This window comes from Symphalangus syndactylus, chromosome 10 (assembly GCF_028878055.3).
Source record: "Symphalangus syndactylus isolate Jambi chromosome 10, NHGRI_mSymSyn1-v2.1_pri, whole genome shotgun sequence".
Lineage (NCBI taxonomy): Eukaryota > Metazoa > Chordata > Mammalia > Primates > Hylobatidae > Symphalangus > Symphalangus syndactylus.
In genome coordinates, this window is record NC_072432.2 from 77538908 (window position 1) to 77563683 (window position 24776).

Consider the following 24776-nt stretch of genomic DNA (forward strand, 5'->3'; position numbering starts at 1 on the left):
CTGCAACCTCTGCCTCCCAGGCTCAAGTGATCCTCCCACCTCAGTCTCCTGAGTAGCTAGGACTACAGGTGAATGCCAGCATGCTCTGCTAATTTTTGCATTTTTTTGTAGAAACGGGGTCTCACCATGTTGTCCAGGCTGGTCTTGAACTCCTGGGCTCAAGCAGTCCACCTACCTCAGCCTCCCAAAGTGCTGGCATTACAGGTTGTGAGCCTCTGTGCCCAGCCAGCATACTGAATATTATAACCTGAAGAGAAACAACTAGTGCAGGAAAATACCTCTGACAGTACCCTGAAGCAGAACATAAGACCATCATGTAAGAAGTACTCTCCAAATACCCAGAGGAAAGGAGCATTCTTATCTCTGAGGATGAAGGAACACTGAGAGAAATTTGAATGAACAGAACTTGCCAACATTTCTCCAGTCTACTGCTTTTAACTCATACCCCTTTGTCCTATCACATTTTTCCATGGCTTTCCATAATAATAGGCTTATTAGGCAATATAATAATAGGCAATATAATAGGCTTTCCAGGCTAGTAATAGGCAATATAATAGGCTTTCCAAGCCTATTATAAAAGCACTGAAGTTTAATCACTTTGGGGGTCTTTATTTCCTTAGGAAGCCTCCTATATTATAAAAAACTTATATTAAATAAAAGCAAACATTTCTATTCTTTTTTCTTGTTAATCTGTTTTTGGTTACAGAGCCCAAGCTGAGAATCTATAAGAGCAGGAACAAAATACTTTTCTTCCCTAGGCAAGTATGGACAAATTGCTCTCCAAGTGGTTATAACATTTTATATTCCAACCAGCAGTATATAAGCACTCCTCACTTTGTCCTTAATCATATCATTAACTACTCAAGGTCAGTTAAATCAATCCTGGGAAATAACTTTTTAAAATAAAAAAATGCATGTTCTTTCATCACTTTCTTTAGAAGAAAGTGAGCCCATCCATTACTTGTTCATTTATTTTCAAATAAAAAATGTGTATTTCCCTTTTATTTCTCTTTTCCTTTCTTCATTCTACTTTTCACTATTTCCACCATTTTGTCAATCCTGCTCATAGATTATGAGCATGAGAGTGTTGTTAGCAATACATCTGAATGTCCAGTTTACATCAAAATTAAGAACATGCAAATAATGTATGCTAGAGTTAAATCTAATACATATTCAGTCTCCAAATCTCTAGTCTTTCAAATTGTTCAGAATCTCTGCAAAAGTTTCTAACTAATCTTTCTAATCCTCCAATAATTAAATCTTCGTTTCTTCAAATTTGTCTAGATACACACACATACCAGAATCCACACAGCACTATACCACAATCCACACACCACTCTATCACTATCTTCTGTATGCTTGTGTGCATTATATACTTTTTTCTACTGAAAACACAAAGTATTTCAGCTTCATAATTCAGAATTGGGCCCAAATCTACACTTAAAAAATGGGTTCCTCTGGGCAGGAGACTTTATATCTCTGAGTCTTAGTTCCCTTCTCTGTACCTAATAGTGTTTGTTTTTAAGGGTTACATATGTAATCTCAAAAGAAATAATAAATAATAACTTACTATGGTTTTTAGTTAACCAGTGAATAAGGGGCAATAACATATTTCAGATTTTATTTATTTAAAAGTCATACCTTATTTTCATTTAGAATAATAGGTTAAAATTAATTACCATTTCAGTACCATTTGATACACTAAAGCAAATTCTTAACTCAGGAATTTGGGGGGAAGGTTTCGGGATGAAACTGTTTCACCTCAGAGCATCAGGCGGTAGTTAGATTATCATTAAGGGGCACATAATCTAGATCCCTTGCATATACACTTCACTGTAGGGTTCTCACTCCTGTGAGAATCTAATGCCACTGTTGACGTGACAGGAGGCGGAGCTCAGGCGGTAACGCTCACTGACCTGCTGCTCGACATCTGTGGCTCACCTTCTGCTGTATGGCCCTGCTCCTAACAGGCCACGGACCGCTAAGGAGGAATCCTGCTCTACAACACCGGTTACTGTTTGCTTGTCCCGATTCCACTTCAAGATTGACACGTCCTTGTTGCCTTGCATTTATTTGCTCCTTTAGCTTATCTGCTTTGACTTCAGTTCTAATATATGTCCATCCTGCTTCTCCTTACCTTGTTTCTCAGTTGTGGCACCTGTATTGTTTTAAATCCCTGATGGAGGCAATGTGACAAAGCAGAAAATCAGGCAGATGAGGATTCTAAATGTAGCTCTGGACTACGTATGTGACATTTTAATTATTAAAACTCTCTGATGCTCAATTTCTTCATCTGGTAATGACTATGATGCTGTCTTTGCATGATTATTGTTAGACTTAAATCTGATAGTCTTTGTAAATGGCCAGCAAACACCTAAAAAATAGTAGGGAATACTGCTTTTTTTTTTTTTATCATCCCCTTTTTTCTTTCTTCTCAATTTGTTTTCAATAGACTGCAAATTCATGAAGACAGGGCCAATGCCTGCCTTGTTCTTTGTTGTAACAACCACAGAACATAGAATAGTGTCACGGTTCAGCTCTACTTAAAGACATAGTTTCTGTCTGAAGGAAAGAAAGGAATAAAAAAAGAATCAATCAATGAATCATCCATCTTCTGACTTAATTTCAACTCCTACTTCTACATCTCACAGCAGATTTTTGTGCCTGAATTCCATTTTTCATTTTTGTCTTTTTCTTAATTCTTTCAATTCCACTTTACCTCACCACAAACTACCCATGGCCCTCAGTGGGCTTCTCATAAAATATAGAAGTCTAAATTTTCATTTACTATTTAAATATGAATGCTAACAGCAAAATTATCAAAGATATTGAAAGCTTTGCCATGTTTTAAAAATAATCTATTTTATAATTTAATGAGTAGTGTGTTTCTAAATATAGTACTATTTTCTTGTTTTGAAAGGCAAAAGTTTCTTCAAAGACATTCCCACTTAACAAAATAATTAGCATTAGAGATAATTTTCAGATAAATTTTAATGTCAACAAATACCTAACTCTTCACTTACTCCTGTATGTTTTTTGGCAGAATTTTTTTTTTTTTTTTTTTTTTTGTTTCTTTGAGATAGAGTCTCGCTCGGTGGTCCAGGCTGGAGTGAAATGGCGCGATCTGATCCCGGCTCACTGCAAGCTCTGCCTCCTGGGTTCACGCCATTCTCCTGCCTCAGCCTCCCGAGTAGCTGGGACTACAGGCGCCCACCACCATGCCCAGCTAATTTTTTGTATTTTTAGTAGAGACGGGGTTTCACCGTGTTAGCCAGGATGGTCTCGATCTCCTGACCTTGTGATCCGCCCGCCTCGGCCTCCCAAAGTGTTGGAATTACAGGCGTGAGCCACCGCGCCTAGCCAGAATTGTTTTTTCTAACATTATTGGAAAAAAAAATAAATTTTAAGGCTAAAATATTGCAGTCACAAGGGATTTTATATAGAAAGCACTGGCTAATTTTGATTTGTATCTTCACTAGTATAAATAGATGCAAAAAGTTGGCCATTGATTTGTACTACTGAAAGGCATAATGAAAAGCAGCCAGAATTCTTTTTTTTTTTTTTTTTTGTGAGACGGAGTCCCGCTCTGTCGCCCAGGCTGGAGTGCAGTGGCGCGATCTCGGCTCACTGCAAGCTCCGCCTCCCGGGTTCACGCCATTCTCCTGCCTCAGCCTCTCCGAGTAGCTGGGACTACAGGCGTCCGCCACCACGCCCGGCTAATTTTTTGTATTTTTAGTAGAGACGGGGTTTCACCTTGGTCTCGATCTCCTGACCTCGTGATCCGCCCGCCTCGGCCTCCCAAAGTGCTGGGATTACAAGCGTGAGCCACCGCGCCCAGCCTCAGAATTCTTTTTAAGTAAATAAGATGAAGTATTCTCCATCTGTTTTCAGGGAAATCAGTTAACATACCTCATCTTGTAAAATTATATAGTATAATAGATTTTACCTGTTATTTACGTATCTTGAATTATTTTGTCATTAATCATTATTATCCAATAATTCAGCTTTCTAGTGGTAAAGTAGTTATTAAGAAGGAAATACCATTGTGCTTAGAAACTCATACTATTGCCTGTCAAGCCTAGTCCAAGGTATTTGAACACTACTTAAAAATGCTAAAAACAGGCCGGGCGCGGTGGCTCACGCCTGTAATCCCAGCACTTTGGGAGGCCGAGACGGATGGATCACGAGGTCAGGAGATCGAGACCATCCTGGCTAACACGGTGAAACCCCGTCTGTACTAAAAATACAAAAAATTAGCCGGGCGTGGTGGCGGGCGCCTGTAGTCCCAGCTACTTTGGAGGCTGAGCCAGGAGAATGGCGTGAACCCGGGAGGCGGTGGCGGGCGCCTGTAGTCCCAGCTACTTTGGAGGCTGAGGCAGGAGAATGGCGTGAACCCGGGAGGCGGGGCTTGCAGTGAGCAGAGATCGCGCCACTGCACTCCAGCTTGGGTGACAGAGTGAGACTCCATCTCAAATAATAATAATAATAAGAAGAAGAAGAGTAAGAACAATAATAATAAAATATTAAAAACAGAGAAGTGAAGCATATGTCTGACTTGGCTATTCTAACAGCTATTACGTATTAGAGTCAACTCTCACTTATCTGTGCTAAGATGGGTAGAAGCATAGCATTCTTAAGGTGGAACCCCTAGATAATCATTACTTTTGGCACTGTTACCAACCCTTACAAGATGTGCCAGTAAAGAGCAACAGCACCATTCCAGTTCCACCTGCCTGCCCTCTGGTGGACATGCTAATAAGCAGTGAAACGGCTACAGAAAGGACAGCTGGTGTGAGTGGGAAGCTTATTCACAAATAAGTCATCTTTCTTTATTACTGTGAAATACAGGTAGAAATGATTTTGATTTCATGTCTAATAATTATACATTTATCGGGGACATCATTCTGTAGAAACAACTAACGTTAGAGCATTTGTGAACCTTTTTATTCCTTGCCTCTTCTCTCATCCATTTGGAAGGTCACCTAGTCAGATGAATAACAAACTAGGTTCAGCTGTGTAGTTAAGTTCAGCTTTGCTTTGTACAGGACTGTGATTCTTCTACTCAGAGCCTGAAAGGCAGATGTCATTCTGGGAAGTTTTACCCTCAATTATGAAGAAATAAAAATACAGGAAAGGTTTAAAAAAAAGCGTAAGAGAAAATTCAGCTGCTGTGAAGTGGCAATGGGATAGCTCTTGCAATTTTCGCAAGCTTTGGCTGTGCTCCCTGAAAAATCAGCAGCAGCAATGTCCTTCCGGCAGCAGCTGTCACTGCAAGCAAAGCAGCAGCACTGGAAAGAAAAAGAAGGGGCTCCTCTGCAGACAGAGAAAACAGCTGATGCATAAAAATACAGACAGGGCTGAAATTAGCAACAAGTTGCTGACTGTTTTTTCCTTCTTGTAAAGTTCACTCAGCTACTAAGATAGATGTAAATTAAACTTCAGAGACAATGTGCTATCTCAAGTGGAACTGTGAAGGAATCATACCCTAGGCTGAGGACAAGTTTGATTTAAGATCCTACTACTTTTAGGCTCTATTTTCTGACGAGGGTACACCATATTTAACTAAACCATTCAGGAAGCAGATTCAGCTACCTATTAAACACGTGGCAGTTTCAAAATGTTCAGGATTCTCTGCCCAGCACTCACATTACTCAGCTGTCATAGTAAAGGGCTCAGATATATGATGTGAAAATTACATTTTAACGAGGTGTCATGTGTGTTTAAAGTTCTTATTCATCACTACACAGCCACAGCTTTTACTGGAGACACAAATGCACTTAATTTGCATATTATAAGGACAGAAGGTGCACCATATCCTCATTGTTAAACTGTTATGTGTAGGCTTTTTGTTGGTTTAGATTCTACTATCTTTAGCATACATAAGAATGGTTATATTTACATAATCTCAAATGGCTTTCAAGAAAATGTGGATTGTGTTTGGGAAGCAGAACAGCAGGTAACAAGACAGTAGCTACATCTCTTTATCATTCTATTGTTAGTACTTATTGCTGTATGTGTTTTTCACTAAATCTCAACCAGTAGATTTTTAGATCTGTTAGACATACTAATTTTAGGAAATTTTTGAAACTCAGCTTCTCTGCCTGTTATTACCAATTTGAACCTACTTCCCCCTCCTCCTTCAGTAGGAAATACTGAAAAACATTTGAATATTTAACAAGGAAAATTAGACTGTTTGATGGACAGCTTAGAAACAAACTGTAAGAGTCAAAGAAAATACCTCTCATCCCACTCCTCTTTATTAACGAATAATCAATTTGGCAGAAGGTGGTTTGGGAGAGAGAAGAGTTAAGGGTGAAAGTCAGTCAAAACCAGGCACTCACTAATCATAGCTAAAAGCAAGTGATGCAACTATCTGACCCCCTCCCACCAGCTGTATCTGGATATAACATATGGTTTTAGAGTTATGATGCTCATGTGAGAATCACTCAAATAACCTGCAAAGCAGCTAAGTATTATTTGAACATTTTAAACGTACGTCTTACAAAAAATAGCCAATTAAAGGTAATAATAAAGGTATACTTTTATATTGTATTTTATAAGACAGGAAATAGGCTCAGGTGAAAGTATATTTGAAGAAAATTCTCGATTTGATAGTTCTGTATCTGGTGCTCTGCCCAGAAAAAACAGAGGAAGTGCTTTCACATGTACTTTGTACTCAAGTGCTAATGCTTAAAATCATTTTGGTACCTGTGTCCAAAGCTGAATCACTGGTTCTTTAGACAAAATGTATTTTCGAGAGAACACAACTATTACGCATTTCTAAATATAATATATTTTCCATTTTCTTCAAGTTGAAGAAATCCCTACAATTTGTCAACTAAACAATTTAACAATATGTTCTTAATATAGAATTCTTTAAACAGTTGCCCACTTTCTTCCATACTGTAAAATTACTGACTTTAATTTCTTCTGGAAGAAAACACATTAGGTATTAATATACTTCTCTTTATCACACGCTAAAGTGCCCCTTAGATTACCAAAGCTCACAACAATGTGGGTGAAGCAAGGGAGAAGCTGGGGGTAGAGGGTCGGGGTGGGGAGGATGACTGAGTGACTTAATAAAACTTAGATTATAGATCCATGTGCTGACAGTGAAGATGACTACCTGAGGAGCATACACAGAATCTTAATAAGTCACATTTAGAAATTATACTTCTATTCACCTAGTATCTTGAAAAAGCAGATTTAAAAATGTAGTCCATTTATCCATTTAATCATTCAACAGTCTTTACAAAGCACCAACTATTTATCAGACATTTTAAGAATTTGTAGACAGGCTGGGTACAGTGGCTCACACCTGAAATCCCAGCACTTTGGGAGGTCAAGCTACTCAGGAGGCTGAGGCTCGAGAATCACTTGAACCCAGGAAATGGAGGTTGCAGTGAGCCGAGACTGTGTGCCACTGCACTCCAGCCTGGGCAACACAGTGAGACTCTGTCTCCAATCAAAAAAAAAAAAAAAAGGAATTTGTAGAAGAAACTGACTAAAACAATATCAATAAGATTATTACAATGTGAATCAAAGTCTACTTAGTTCCAAAAAAAACTTTTTATAAAAAATTAGAGCTTCTTTGGAGTTGTATTTTCCTTAATATGTGAAATATAACTATATTATTTAAAATTTTAAGAAATTATTTGCAAATATATTTGCTATATGAATGCTAAATAGCAGTATCAAAATAAGTTCTGATTTATGTTTCCACCAATTTCATGCTGGGAAATGACAAAAATGCTGGCAATTTTTCATTTAATATCATGTAGAATAAGTGACAACAGGATAGTGTTCCAAAAGTAATGTTTTTAGAGAAACATAGTAAATGAATTTTAAACTTCTTCTAAACTTTGCCAAGAAAAACTGACCAATTAATGATCTTTTTCAAGGAGAAACTTCACTTAGAGTCTCTGAAAACATTTTAAATACAAGTTTAAAAAGTCAATTGAAATTAATTTCTTAACACAGCTATTGTTGAAAACAATGTTTCACAGATCGTACCATTTCTCAAGATATTTCTTCTGAAAAATAATGCAAACATACATGTCATACAATTGAGCAGCTCAACAAAAGGTAGGGATTTTAAAAAATGTGACAATTAAAAGTCAGGGGATGAGTGTTAGGAAAAGTAAGGAACTGGAATTAATAACTCCTGAAACCACTTTTAGAATACTTTGAGGAGTTAAGCTTTTTTTTCATGTATTTCCTCCAAGGTTACCATTTCAGACTTTAAAAATGACCCTTGTAGAATGTAAACTAGTACAGCCACTATGGAAAACAGTGTAGAGATTCCTTAAAGAACTAAAAGTAGAACTGCCATCTGACCCTGCAATCCCACTACTGGATATCTACCCAGAGGAAAAGAGATCATTACACACAAAAGATACTTGCACACGTATGTTTACAGCAGCACAATGTGCAATTGCAAAAGTATGGAACTAGCTCAAATGCCCATCAATCAACGAGTGGATAAAAAAACTGTGATATAAATATATAGAATGGAATACTACTCAGGCACAAAAAGGAATGAATTAATGGCATTCATACCAACATGAATGGACTTGGAGACTATTATTCTAAGTGAAGTAACTCAGGAATGGAAAACATCATATGTTCTCACAAGTGGGAGCTAAGCTATGAGGATGCAAAAGGAATAAGAATGATACAGTGGACTTTGGGGACTTGGGGGAAAGGGTGGGAGGGGATGAGGGATAAAAGACTACAAATTTGGTTCAGGTATACTGCTCGAGTGATGGGTGTACCAAAATCTCACAAATCACCACTAAAAAACTTACTCATGTAACCTAATACCACCTGTTCCTCAAAAACTTATGGAAGTAATTTAAAAAAAAAAAAATGGAATGATAAAAAGACTAAAAAAAAAGACCCTTATAAAAAGAAATCATTTGATTTCATGGTTGAAGAGTAGATACAATTTTTAGAGTACAAATACATTGTGATTAACTTGTAATACGAACTACAAATGATGCTTGTATCTAGAGGGTGCCTGGTGCTAACATCCGGACAATTTTGGAATAAGTTATATGAGCTGCAGTGCTTTAAAAGGGCTTTCACTTAGAAAATGTGGATAAAAATGGTCTTTGTAGGGTTGGTGCAAATCTATTAGGTTGTTACTGTATTGTGCCTATTATATATATTTTCTCATTAAAATACAAAAATAATCTTCTGAGGTAGGAGTTATTTTTCCATTTTATAGTCTGAGGAAATCGAGACTGAAGACTGAACAAACTGCCCATAGTCAAATAAGAGACAGAGAATTGAAACCCATGTCCTTCTGACTCCCAAGCTCATGTTCAGAAGCCTATGCTACCTATGAGTAAGCATCACCAAGTGTCACCAGAGGATCTTTATATACCCAAGAGAAGTATATTTGCCTTTTATTTTTCAACACCAGATCTTTTTACAGGAGACATAAAACATAGACACCCCTTTATATAAAAAACTTCAAAAGAATGATTTTTCATTGATTGGAATACAGTTACAATCATCGCAAAAAGACTCAGCCTGCTACCAACAGATGGTAATGACAAATATACTTTGGGTCTACAGATTTAGGATTAGTTTTTGACTCTAACATATTTGTAATAAGTTGAGGGTTTCTGTACATAGACACATAGGACCCAAAATAAAATGGCAATAAGAATTCACTAAAGGCAATTTCTTTGGGGAAAAAAAAAGTCAGTGTAATTCACTAAAGAAAAATACCCAGCTGAAACTGTTTGTGTGAAATAAGATAAACAGCCTCTATTAACGATCATTGAAATTTTCCTATCAGTACATATGATGCATAAAATTTATTTCTATACATATTCTTTCCACCTCTAAACTACAATAAGTCCACGCTAAGGCACTAGCTTTTCAATTTGAGCATTCATGCATGAAAATTGATAGTTTTTTGTGATTATATTGACAAATTTAACAGGTGAAATTTCACTATTTGTAAAACAGACAAAGTCTTAATTGTCGTTGTTCAAAAGGAATGAAAATTCAATCTCCTGACTTAAGTTAGGAATTCATTTTAAAAGCTGAAGTCTATCACTTCTTAATGTTTGCTACTTCAATAGCATCCTTTTGTTTATTAACTTATTTTCTGAGACAGAGTCTCGCTCTGTCACTCAGGCTGGCGTGCAGTGGTGCAACCTCGGCTTGCTGCAACCTCCGCCTCCTGGGTTCAAGCGATTCTCCTGCCTCAGCCTCCCTAGTAGCTGGGATTACAGGCACCCACCACCATGTCAGACTAATTTTTTTGTATTTTTAGTGGAGACGGAGTTTCACCATGTTGGCCAGGCTAGGTTTTTGAACTCCTGACTTCAAGTGATACGCCCGCCTTGCCCTCCCAAAGTGCTGGGATTACAGGCGAGAGCCACCGCGCCCAGCCTTCAATAGCATCCTTTTAACAAATATGGACACTAGTACATGAGGGCGAGATGGACCATGTTTTAACTCCCATAAACAGACAACCAAATACATTTTTAAAAAATGAAGGTATAATTTTCCTTATGTTCACAATTATAATTATTCATTCTTTTACCCACCCCCCATATGTATGTACATACATACATATGGAGGGGGATATGTACATACATATGGAGGGGGATACATGAATATATGAATATATAAACATAGAACAATAACCATATGAATATGTATACTAATACACATATGACTATACATATATACAGTACAAACAAAAAGCATATAGTCATATATGTGTATGAGTATATATATTCATATGTTTATTATATGCTAAAATTGTATGTATGCTGAAAATATTTTTGGCAAGTTTTTAAACACATGGGATTATGGTACCATCTTATTCTTTAAGGACAACTTAATAAAACTGAGTTAAGAACTTGCTTTAGTTTATCAAATCAGAACCTGAAATTGTAATTAATTTTAACCTATCTATTATTCTAAATAAAAATAAGGTATGATCTTTTAAATAAATAAAATTTGAGTTATGTTATTGCCTCTTATTCACTGATTACCTAAAAAAATGAGTTATTATTTATTATTCCTTTGAGATATTAGAAATCACTTCTTGTTCCAGTTAAGAGTCAAAAAAAGCTAAGAACCATCCATAACAAAGTTTTCACTAACCAAATATAAATTTCAGTTTAAGAATATCACAGCTATGAAAGGAGTGTCTTCCCAGAATCCTCTAGATAATGGATTATTGATTAGGTTTTAAACTGTAGAATGCAGTGGGTTAAAAAAAAACAAACAAAAAACCTTACCTGTACAGCAGTGAGTCAGACAATAGAGTTGGTCTAGGAGATTTTGTTGAGGACTTAGGAGAAATTGCTTTTGTTGCGATTGCATATTTAGTCTTTTCTTTCCGTAAAAGCCAATTCAACATAATATCAGCATTGCTGATTGTGGAAACAAGTGCTGTAACTCGGACTGAAGACTTTCCATGATTAGAGAAAATACTACCTAATTTGTCATTCTATCTGAATGAGAAGTGAAAAGCCATTCATTCATTCATTCATTCATTCCACAAGAGTGATTGAGCCTTATTATATATATGCAATGTATTACACTAGAGTCAGAGAAGACAGAAATAATGTTAAGAGAAAAATACAACAAAAGAAAGGGTTAGGCAAGGCCATTCGCCATAAAAAACTTAGAATCTACTTCAGTAAAAAGATATGCATATACTAGACTAAGTTAGAAGAATGTCGTGCTAATAAAAGAGTAATTCAAAACATAATGCAGAAAATAAGAAATATTAACAGGATTGCACTTTATTTTAGCAAAGGTTTTGTGCACTTCACTATATAAAGAACTAACCTGCTGAAAATGACAAATGCCCTTCAAAGAAGGAGGGCTAAAAATTGGAGTTGAGCAAAACAAAGGAGAGTCAATTTCTTGTAGTTACACATTTTTACAGCTGAATGGCAAAAATAATTTAATTTTTGAATTGCTATATTACTGTCTAAATTCAGACACCTCTATCTTAGTTTTCCATTATACTTTATCTTGGAGAAGACTGTTATGGCTAGTTGATATGGTTTGGCTCTGGGTCTCTACCCAAATCTCATCTTGAATTGTAATCCCCATATCACATGTGGAGGGCAGGACCTGGTGGGAGGTGATTGGATCATGGGGGCAGTCTTCCCTGTGCTGTTCTTGTGATAGTGAGTTAAGTTCTCATGAAATCTGATGGCTTATAAGGGGCTCTTCCCCTTTCACTTGTTCATTCTCTTTTGCCTGCTGCCTTGTAAGACATGCCTTTGCGTCTCTCTCACCTTCTGCTATGATTGTAAGTTTCCTGAGGCTTCCTTAGCCATGTGGAACTGTGAGTCAATTAAACCTCTTTCTTTCATAAATTACCCAGTCTTGTTTATATCTTATATCTTTACAGCAGTGTGAGAATGGACTAACACACTAGCTAAAAATTTTAACCTTTAAGAGAATTGTGTTCAGTTGAGTACATAAAAATGAAAAAAAAAAAAAGCTATTTATGATTGTCTTTATACAACATTAAAATTAAATGGTATGTTTTCAATGGAAAAAGGGCACTTTTAAAGAATTACAATTAAAACTCTATAAAAAATTGCAATGTCTTATACAAATCGAGGTATATTTTTACTGTACTTAGCAGTTATGAAATTTTTCTCAACATACAAATTAAGTTCATTCAGAACAGGCAGACTCAAACTGACAACCTTCCCAAACGGGGAGGTCAGATATGATGTGCTCTGTGAGGTGAATACATTGGTGCGGGCTCCTGAAACATAATATCAAGTTAACCCTTTGACATGTTCCAAGTAGACAGCACTTCTGTGGGCATTTCACAATTAATTAGACAGGCTGGCATTCTATTTTAGCAATAGTTTTGTGCAGTTCACTACACAAAGAACTAACCTGTTGAAAATAACAAATACCCTTCAAAGAAGAAGAGCTAACGACTGGAGTTGAGCAGAACAAAGGAGAGTCTACTTCTCGTAGTTACACATTTTTATAGCTGAAAGTGATCAGCAGCAACCTTCTTTAGATGTAAAGACAAAGAACAATTTTCAGGTACACAGGCCAGAAGACCACAAAGAAAGTTTAATAAAAACATAAAATGAACTTGCTGAGAACAAACAGTAAATATTTCCCCAAAGAGTACCACAAAAGGTTGAACTTACCTGATCTACTATCCAGAGGTCCAAAATCCAAAGAATATTTCACGACGTGATAGTTATTCCATACATAAAGTAGGTTGTCCCTGGGGTTGTAATCCACAGCTGCAATGTACTGGTATGAATTAGGAAAGGGTACATCCACCAAACTATCCTTGCTTTGGTCAGTGTTGTAAATGTAGTCAATCTTATTTCCAGTGGCCTCATTGTCATCATCCTCATATACAGATTTGACCACATACAGAATTCCACAAATCATAAAGGCATTGGAAGCTGACCTTTTATCATATGCAGTATCCCATGTTCCTTCAATCCGGAGGGTGTACGGGTTCAACTGACTAATGACAATTTTACCATTGTTTTGTTCTGTTGCATAGATTACCCACAGCCCATTCTCATCTACTGCCAGGTCTATGTCAGATTTGCCTCCCCATCGGTAAGGGGAGGTATCATGGTAATTGGCATTTGCTATGATAGCCTCTCCACTCTTTATCCTAGTCCGCAAATCAAACTTGACTATGTTCCTGGTGCGCTCTTTGTTGAAGAACAAAGCTCCATCATACACTACAAATCCTGTGCCATCCACCCTGTGAGGGAGCTTGTAGGTTGTAGTTGGTCTTCCAGCAATGAAGTCATCCTTGGATGAATACTCAGTCAGGGTATCAGTTCTGTAGGGAGTCCAGGGCATATAATAAATCTTGTCAGATGCCTGCAGAGGGTCTTTGCACCACGCCCCAGATTGGTGGTCGGACTCAAACAAATGTTCACTCTGGTATACTCCTTTTAGTAGTCCAGGACAAAGAAAAACTGTTGGAAAGGAAACAGTTAAAATAAATAAATATATTAATTTCATATTTTGTTATATAGTCTTATTTTTCACCAAATGGAATGCAACTCTATCAAGAGATACCCACCATCACTTATTTTGCTGCATTCTTTTAAGAACACAAAGTATTCTTCCACATTAATTTTGGTTTCATTTCAAAATCATTTTGATTTTGATAACTGAAAAATATCTAGCCTTTTTGTGAGTAGCTGTGCATTCCTGTGATTGTTACCTTTGTAAACATGCTAAAATATTTTTGGAAATATATATCAGATGTAACATATGTCTATGTATTCTATAGACATATAAGAAATACAAATGTTTACAAACAATACTTTTAATAGTTCACTGAAGAACATATTTCGAAACAAAAATTATTGTTTTCATTCTGATGAAATTCACCATTCAGTAGTTATCATTAAGAAACAGATGAATATCTCATAGTAATTTTTTAATAAAGGAAAAAGAAAAGCCCTGTAATACAGGCCACTGAATCTTTTAGCAAAAAAGCTCTCAACGTTGCTACAACACACACAGAGCATGCAACCCACACAATAAAAAATGAGTGATGGATGGATACTGGAAGGAAAAGAGAAAGGAAGAAAAAGAAAGGAAAGAAGGAATAAAGAAAGAAGAAAAGGTGAAAGGTTACAGAAAAGAACCCAAGATCTGGATTTTAATCAGTTAAAAATGTCCTGTTAAATACAGTAGTATTGGAACTTAAAAACATGTACCTTTTACTGTTACATGAGAAGAGCATTAAAACCCAAGATTACTTGCTATAATATTTTGCTGCTCATACTTCAGAATGAAAATGGCCAAGAATCATCTGATTCAGTTGATTTTTAGTATGATTCAGTAGCGTATCATGTGAATGGCGGTAAGAAAACCTGGCTGATTCATCTGTAGTGAAGGGGCTATAAAGCAATGTTTCCCAAAGGGTGGTCCTTGAATCACGTGTTTCAAGTGGCATAGCTAGATGTTACACAGAAAGAAAAAAGGGATCCTTAGCCACATGTGTTTAAGAAATGTTATATTAAATATAATTGTGGCAGAGAGTCTAATCGCTTAAGTACATTCGTGAATCTCCAAGGCAGAAGTGGGAAGGGTGAGCAAATTTCACACACTAATTGGATCATGGCATCTTTATCATAGAGCTTCTTTGGAGTATAGAATTCCGCTGAACCTACTATGGGAAACACTGCTCTAATATATTTGCAAAGCAAACACACTGAAAAATAATCATGCAGTCTACTGTTATGTTTGGAATGATTAGAAGTGTACTGGGTGAAAAAATTAGAAAATCACAGTCATTTGGATATTGACCCTTTTTTAATGATTAAAGTATTATTATTTTGGCATTAGTGATTAGCTTTTAAACAGTAACTATAAGCATAGATGCAATGGAAAACAATCTAAGATGAAACTCAGGTAGGTTTTGGAGATTATCAAAAAGAAAAGTACATTACTAAAATGCCCAAAGTTTTACTTTTAGAGAAATAACAAGTTTGGGAACAGGCTAACTACCAAAATCTTCCATAGCAAGGATAGAGGGCCATCATCAATATACAATCCATAATAATATTGATTATAAGACTTTCATATACTAGCTATAATTATAAAGGATAAGTATTCATTGTTATCAAAATTGTATATAAGCTTTATGCTAAATAATCATCCTTGATAACTAAAGTAACTTACTTTAGGTGGTTCAAAAAACTTTTTCCCTTTTCTCCCAATAGTTAAAAATTAATGGAATAGGGAAACCATGCCAGAGCTATGAAAAATTACGTAGTATAGAAATAAAAACAAATTAAAGCAACCACTATTCATCACCATGAGTTGGATTTCTAACTACTCAAAAATAGAGGGGAATAAAATACACTGTTGAAAATTTTATACTAATAAACTCTTCTTAGATAAAAGAAGCTGACTCTTGTCAGTAATACAGATTAAAGTGAAGTTGAGCAGCAGAAGTAGTAAATAAATTTTCATAAAATAGATAAGAATTAATAACAAAATTATTTTAACTAAATGTTAAACTGTTAAATAACTTAGCCTATAAATAGTATATAATTTATGAAAGGTATTTAATTACCTTTTTGTTCCACTTCTATTGGAGAGAGAGAAGTAAAGAGAGAAAGGAGAAAAGAGAATAGATTAATGGTACGGTATTGGCCAAGCACTTTTTATTCACCTCTTCCAAACTGAAAGTAAATAATTTATTTCACTCATACTTGCTTTATTGAACATTATATGTTTTAATAAAACCCACCTCTCTAATACAGTTATTTAAAAATAATCATATTATATGCTTTAAAATATAATATAAACTTTGAGAAAAAGGGCAAAAATTAATCAAACTATGATTTAAATAAACACACCATTCCAAATTACAGACATAGGAAATGCAATATTCATAATAAGAACACCAATATTTCCATTGGAAAGGCAGGTCGGCAATTATACAAAGAAAGCTTTCAAATAGTTTGACTAGTCTCACTTGTAAATATTATAGTTTATACCACTATTTCACATAATAGTTGTGCTTTTTATGCATTTCAAAGAATTTGTTCAGAAGGAACTACTCGGCAACTCATTTCCTAAGGCCTAAGATTTCCTGTAGCTTGTCAGTCGTATGAGAAATGCACCTCATGAGGCTACACATTAATGTGGAATGATCTTACCCTAAATAAATTGATTTGGAATCCTTATTGAAGAAACTTTTCTCCCTCCCACTCATTAGTATTTGATATTACTGTGGAAAAATACTGTGTTTCAGAAAAATATGTTATCAGAAGGTTTAGAAAAATAATGAGCCACTGGCTCTGGTCTTTTCTGAAATTCTTAACAGAGTCAACATACACTTATAAAAATAGAGATCCTCAAACATGTTATGTTTATACATTTCAAATTAAATTCCATAATTATTTTTAAGGTACTGACCAATACAAGTCAGTAAAAATTTTGGAAAATTGTTAACATATTCACAAACTCATCAAGCAGCATCTCTTTATCTTATAAACATTTTGTTTCACAGAGACAATTTGCTACATTCTAACATGAAAAAAGGGACCAATGAGAAAAAGAGGAGAATGTCAGGGAAGAATGAGTTCACAACACAAACTTTAAAAAATCACAGATTTCAAGTGATGTAAAACTAAAGCAATTTCAGTGGAAGAGATGAACTGAGATATGCACAATAAATAAATTTAAAACGCTAGTAAGGTTTCAAAAACAAGTAAGAAATACCGTTTGGGATAATTGCATTTGGGTGATATCTTTTTACTTAATCTAAGCTTGCGTGTCTCCAGTTATTGTCAAAACCATACTCGTTTCTCTCCAACGACTTTTTTGAAGCCTCAATATCATGTTGCAAAGTGATACTGAGTGGTAACATTCCTCAATCTCACCAAGGAAAAACTGGCATATATCAAAAGTTCTGCTTAGAAAGTTGCAAATAAGGTTATCAAATTTTAGATCCTTCCTCTCACTAATTAATAAATATTATTATGTTTTAAATAATTTCAACTTTTATTTTGGAATCAGGGGGTACATGTACAGGTTTGTTACATGGATATATAATGTGATGCTGAGGTTTGGAGTATGACTGATCCCATCACCCAGGTAGTGAGCATAGTATCTAATAGTAAGTTTTTCAACCCTCGCCCCCCTGCCTCCCTCTCTACAAATATTATTTTTAATAATATTTCTTGGACGCTTTTACAAACTGTATTATACTGTCATATTTATCATCATCCTCAATTAACCTTTATTGAGTAACTCCAGGGTTTACTGGACTGTATGTCTCGAATAGGCTACTACAGGCATCTCAAGCCTTATCTGAGATGCACTTCATGCTTATACCAGAATAATAACAAACCTATATTCAGACTGACAACTAAGCACCTTAACAAACTGCATAATCGATAGTCTCAAAAGTATAGATATTATAACGAAGGCTGAGGTTGGGACATACGAAAGCTGACATTTTTCAACAACTAGCCTACAAAGAAGTTTTCAGAACTAATTTAGTTCCTTGAAATAGCCTTAGATAGCGATATCTTCCTGATAAATACAGAGACAGAGACTTACATTCTAAAACATAAAAATGCTCGTTCATGGAACTTTAGTCTTCTTTCACATAAAACTCATAGACAATCTTATTTTTGAGTAGAAATATCTTAACTTCTTTGTGAGTTTTATTTCTCTCTTCAACAAATACTTAATGAGGAAGATAGGCTATGTAACAAAAAAGTATTGGCAATGGTATCTGTTATATTCTTCAAATATTATCCTGCACTTTGATGGAAATTTTTATTTTTTGAAGAGCTTTAACCTCTATTAACTCAACTGCCATTTGGTAAAATTTTGATTTTGATTTTCTGGTATTGTTTAGTATCAGAGAAATTGGCATAAGCTGTAGAATAAGTAGAGCTTGCCTCTGTTGATTGCTGGTTACTCAAAATGAAGATTTATTAGGCTGTTGTGCTTTGGAGAAAATTATTATGATCTTGCCCATGTCATGACTGGCTGTAGCTCATTTATCATTTATTTGATATTTTCAAGACTGAAGTAAAACAGTCCTATAATTTAAGTTGAAACAAGCACACACAAATCATATTCCCATAACAAAAACTGGCAAGACAACATAATTTGTCATTGAAAAGCTTAGTAACACTAAGGATTGGCCAGTCATTACCTATCATTTAATTCTGATTCTAGAAGCTTCCCTTCACTGAATGAATAATCAAATTACATGAATACAAGAAACAAGCACACTACTGTATTCTGCATAACCACATAATAAATACTCAGTGAATAGCTCTTGAATTAAATACATAATCCAAGTAACACTGAACAATTTTGCTTCTTGATATTTTAAGCATGTGGTAAAAAGAAAAAGTGGTGAAACAGAATCTGCATTCACTATATAAAATTATATTGCAATGCATTATCTGTGTAATGTCTGTATATTTTAATGGGTAGGGAGGAAAGTAAAATTTATAAGCAATTTATATCTCTAACCCATTAAGTATAAAACTGGAGAGCAAAAGAAGAAAAAGTATATGGGTGGTATTGTGGGTTATATTGGCAAAAAACATTTGTTGCTATAAAACAGCCTGCAGTGATCTAAAAACACAGGCCTAAAATACTCCCTTCCCTCCTCTCTGTAATGAGATAATAAATAAATGAATTGCATGATGACAACCGTGCAAGGGCCTTTTTCAGGATCTCTTGTTTTTTAGTCTAGTCTAATATCCTGAATTCTGGCATAGCTGTCATTGTTCATTTCCAAACGTTTTTGAAACTAGTTAGTCTCCTTTTCTCTCTACACTTTTAATTTCCAAACTATTTTTACTGTGCATTCAGCCTCTATAAATATGTTTATATATTTCCTTAAAGTGATTTCATCGTTGTCCTTTCTCAAACTTAATGTCATAAGCTATATCCTGTGGTTAGAGTAAATGACAAATTCAAACTAAGGAGAATTTTATTCTGTATAAAAGAAAGAAATAGGTAAAAATGACTAGTAAATTTTCCTCTATATTTCCCAAGAGTTCATAAAATAGATATAATAGTCATGTTATTGTTTCAAAAAATAAGATATTTGTTCAGCCATTTCTGAATCATATGCAATACCTTTGAATTGCATTGTTTAATTAGAAAAGGTACAGATCAGAGAGCATACGTATGTACTGCCAAGCTTTTTAAAATTACATCACAAAATAGAGAGAAATAAATTTTTTGCATGCCAAAAATTGTTAATGCCATAACTAAGAACTATGAACTTGTATTCAATTTTAATGTTTAAATTTTCTTTTCTTTTAAACTATAGAAATCATAGAACACATTTTCTATTTACAATGCAGAATGTTACAATCCAATAATGCCCCTATATTTCTGTAATCTATAAGAAAAAAGTCACTTATAGGGGACATAACATGGTAATAAAATATTAAATAATTTATAAACAATTTTTTTTATTGCAACGTAATAGTATTATTAAAAGAATGATTTTCCTTGTAACATTTGGTTTAGACTATTAAAATACATTTGGGTACCCTTATCACATGGCAGCTGGGCAGTTGGGATATGGCAGAAAGGCAAAACAAGAAAGTAATAAAAAAATCACAACCAGTTACCTATAAGTTGCATAATCGAAAGCTCACAATAATACCAGTTGAGCATCCTAGATCTAAAAATCTGAAATAAAAAATGTTCCAGGCTGGGCGTGGTGGCTCACGCCTGTAATCCCAGCACTTTGGGAGGCCGAGGTGGGTGGATCACCTGAGTTCGGGAGTTCGACACCAGCCTGGCCAACATGGTGAAACCCTATCTCTACTAAAAATACAAAAATTAGCTGGGCAGGGTGATGCATGACTGTAATCCCAGCAACTCGGAAGGCTGAGGCAGAAGAATCACTTGAACCCAAAAGGCAGAGGTTGCAGTGAGCCAAGATCGTGCCACTGCACTCCAACCTGGGCGACAGGGTGAGACTCCTTCTCAAAAAAGAAAAAAAAAAAAGTTCCAGTATTTCCTTTGACCATCATGTTTGAAAATTTTCAGATTTTTTCAAACAAAAAAATTTTCAGATTTTGGAGCATTTAGGTTCTCCAGAACAATGAATATATTTCAAAATCCCAAACATCCAAAATCTGAAACATTTCTGATCCCAAGAATTTTGGATAAGGGATACTCAGCCTATACTTCGTATATGAACAGCATTTTATAATTTAATAAAATGCTTTCACATGAATCATCTTATTTAATTATTGAAGTATTAACAGCACAACAATGTGATATTGTATTTATTATTCCCATCAGAGAAGAGTAAAGAGGGTCTAAACACTAAAGGATTTGACCAAGGTCAACCCTGGTAGGTGGCAGAGTCCTGCCATTTGTCTAATACCATATGCTGTCTCTCACAACTTACAAACTCAATGAAACACAGTTTAATTGTTGTACTCTTGCTCTCCATTTCCTCCCTGTCATCAAATCCATGAAAAAGCACATTTTAGAAAAGACAAAAATATAAATAGAATCTCCCCGAGGGTAGGCACTATATCTGGTATAATATTCATTCATTAAGTACTGAAATTTTGCATACAAAACTGAGTAGACTTTTTTTTTTTTTTTTTTTGAGATGGAGTCTCACTCTGTTGCCCAGACTGCAGTGCAATGGCGCAGTCTTGGCTCACTGCAAGCTCTGCCTCCCGGGTTCACGCCGTTCTCCTGCCTCAGCCTCCCCAGTAGCTGGGACTACGGGCGCCTGCCCCCACGCCTGGCTAATTTTGTTTTGTATTTTTAGTAGAGATGGGGTTTCACTGTGTAAGCCAGGATGGTCTCGATGTCCTGACCTTGTGATTTGCCCGCCTCAGCCTCCCAAAGTGCTGGGATTACAAGCATGAGCCACTGCACCCAGCCTTAAGTAGACATTTAAATGCAGGCATTCTCATTATCCCAACTTTTCAAATGAGTAAACTGAGGCACAAATACCATGGCTCTATGGCTAATAAGTTTAGGTAGCTAGGCTTTGTTTAGGTCGAGTTGAAACAGGAATTCAGGTTTGGATATTATTCATTATTGATGTTCAATAAGATAAAAATTCATCTTACTCATCTACAGTGCTCAACACGTAAACAGAGCTTAATTGATATTTGCCATGCTTTGTGCAATGACTAAATGGCACTATGGTATTTTCAAAGAAAGGGACAGAATGACACACTTCAGTGCTATCACCACTTGAGACTAGTGTACTAGTGTTACAAAGCAACTCTCTAGAGAAGATAAAATACAGGAAAAAATAATGGTTTCCACATTTCTTGACTAAGGAAAACCAAGGTTTCTCTTATCACCAGAAACAAACCTGTGCTGAATAACTCATGCCTCCCTAATTGTTATTATTCCAAAACAGATAATTCTCTTCTTCCATTCCACTTCTACCAAGAAATACAGAAGCACTTCAGTAAATAGAAAAAAAAAAAATTGTGAAGTTCATTCAATTTTTTGGTATATTGCATATCAAAAATTCTGACAGATATCTGTCTCTTTCAGTAATTAAAGTACTAATCCTTTATTTAATGAGAGACAGGAGTAATCTCTGCAGCTCAGCTTCTAAATTATGTTTTTCAAATCATACCTATGCATCACTGAATAAAAGTGCTGCTCAAGTACCTTGTATTACAATGGCTTTATATAATTTGTTTCCAAAATTAATACCTCCTAATGAATTTCATCCTGGAGTGTGCAGATTGAAAATGTCAATAATTCATAAAATGCTTTTGCTAGCCATATTCTAATTTAAACACTTAAATGCAATATCTATAGATGCTACAGAAACTGAGATGGCCTTTTATTTTGTATTAACATTCCATGCCATTGATGGATCTACAAAACCTTTCAAACTATTAATTTAGCCTTTTAGAAGAAAATGCAGCTCTCTTAGCAGACTCTTTTGAGAATCTGTTTATAATAGCTTTAGTAAAAACAATAATTCTTCAAAGTTATTATTGGTAATACTTAAAGTTGATACAACATTTGCTTCTTCAATGATGTACCCTTGTTATAATGATTTGTTACTACTATGTGATAACCACACGACATTTAAAGTTGCTAAACAAAAAACAAAGGCAGAGTTACCTCAGATTGTATAAGACTAAATATGACTGTTTTTCTTTTCTTTTTTTTTTTTTTTTTTTTGAGACGGAGTCTCGCTCTGTCACCCAGGCTGGAATGCAGTGGCGCGATCTCGGCTCACTGCAAGCTCCGCCTCCCGGGTTCACGCCATTCTCCTGCCTCAGCCTCCCGAGTAGCTGGGACTACAGGCGCCCGCCACCACGTCCGGCTAATTTTTTGTATTTTTAGTAGAGACGGGGTTTCACCGTGTTAGCCAGGATGGTCTCGATCTCCTGACCTCGTGATCCGCCCGCCTCGGCCTCCCAAAGTGCTAGGATTACAGGCATGAGCCACCACGCCCGGCCATGCCTGTTTATATATTAGATTCACTGAATCCATCTGTGCAGCTCCTGTTATGTGCAACACACTTAACAGCTGTGAATAGAGACGAATAGTAACAATCATAACACTTAACAGTTACTGAATGTGTACTCTGTGAAGAGTCAATCTGTGAATCATTTTGTTTCATCCTCATGGAAACTCATGACTTTGGTGGTACTACTATTACAGGAGTTATTAAGAAATTATTTTAGGTATGTAGAAAGGGTAAGGAGTCCTCGGTAAGGCTTTTCTTTCAATAAACACAGCTCCCAAAACATTTCTTTTCTAATAGAAAAGTGAAAAGCCTGAGTGGCAAGCATTGATATGCAAATGCTGGGAAACAGAAACCTGATCCACCCAACATGTTAGTTTCCACCCTCTTCTAGTCACCACATATGCCAGGTGTCATGGCTGCCTCTAGATAACACCACCTGTGCAAGACATCATGGAGACCTGCATCTGTATATTAAATGGCTAAGGTGGGAGGGCCAGTTTTTTTCACTGGCTACGTGAATGACACACCTGGTAAAACCAATCCCCTGGGCTCTATGCAAATTAGACACCGCCTCCTCCAGCCTCCCAGTATAACTGGCTGCTTTCTGTGGAAGGGACAGGGGTTTTTATCTGTTCAGAGCCCTCACTCCCTCTGTATGGGGGAGCTTTTTTTCTTCTTTTTTGCCTGTTAAACTTTCCTCTCCTTAAAACCACTCCACGTGTGTCCGTGTGATTAATCTTATCGGTGCGAGACAAGGGACCAGGGTGTTTCTCTGGTCATTGGTGCCATATCACTATTACGACCATGCTATAAAGGACAAACTAATTTCTGCTTCAGGGAAACTTATAGTCTAATAATTGGTGATTTTCAGTATACTTATTTACTAAAGATAAGCTGTTCTTAAATGCTGTCAAAGAAATCTGTGTAAAGACATTAAAAAGAGACAAGAATAGAAGTGAATGACAGAGAAAGGGGGAATTGTCAAGAGAAGCTGAAGTTAGAAACACAAGGCATAACAGTTTGACTAAAATTAAACTTCCTATGGAAAATGTCATCTATTTGCTCCTAAGACATGTATTTTTGACTGATTCTTATTACTAGGTTCTATACATCCAGCTCTGGATATGTAACAAATATGATATTAAAAATGAATCTAGATCTAATTTCAGAAATTTGGTAAACACTTTTAAATTAATAGTCCCAGAGTTTGGAGGCTGAAAGTATGTTAGATGCCATTTAGTTTGAGTTGATATTTTAAAAATAAGAAAAATGAAACCAGATAATTGAGATATTAGCTCCAAATCACAGTTTATTTTAGATTAATTGGCATTCCAATTTTATCAAACACCAAAAAAACTGATGAGTAAAGATCTTAAACCTACCTTCTAAGGGCTTCAGTTGACATATATAGGATATATTTGACTTATTTTCTACATGTCAATTTCTAAAGAATTCTACAATTAATTTTATTTTTTGTTTCAGTTCTAGAAATCATATTTGTACTAAGGAACATATTATTATTCACCATGTTATTATTAAATACAAAATATTTTCTGTTCTTTGGCTAGTGAATGCGGCCCCAAGTTGACCGAGGCAGTTGAAAGAATTCTACAAAGTGACAGAGTATTCCATAGTTCTTAAGCATTCCTAGGCTATTCCTCAAGATTTTGGGTTTTGTTGGTATTTTGTTTTTTTCTCATGGAATGTCTTGTTGGGTTTTGTTGTTCTATTCTCTTGCATGAAATGAGATAGAAACTTACCATTCCAAGATTAATTCACAAGATTTCAAGAG

General features: G+C 35.6%; 1 protein-coding gene across 23 annotated transcripts in view; it reads right to left on the reverse strand.

Annotated features, from left to right (window-relative positions):
• ADGRL3 (adhesion G protein-coupled receptor L3) overlaps nt 1-24776 on the reverse strand; it is an 873224-nt gene that overhangs the window by 318990 nt on the left and 529458 nt on the right. For 20 of the 23 annotated variants that reach the window (XM_055297496.2, XM_055297489.2, XM_055297484.2 and 17 more), the window contains 2 exons: nt 16088-16102; nt 13170-13970 (listed from right to left, as the gene is read on the reverse strand). In XM_055297496.2, the coding sequence (XP_055153471.1) occupies nt 13170-13970; nt 16088-16102 (816 nt within the window). The remainder of the gene's footprint in view (nt 1-13169; nt 13971-16087; nt 16103-24776) is intronic. The other 3 variants (XM_055297508.2, XM_055297488.2, XM_055297482.2) reach the window with 1 other exon arrangement.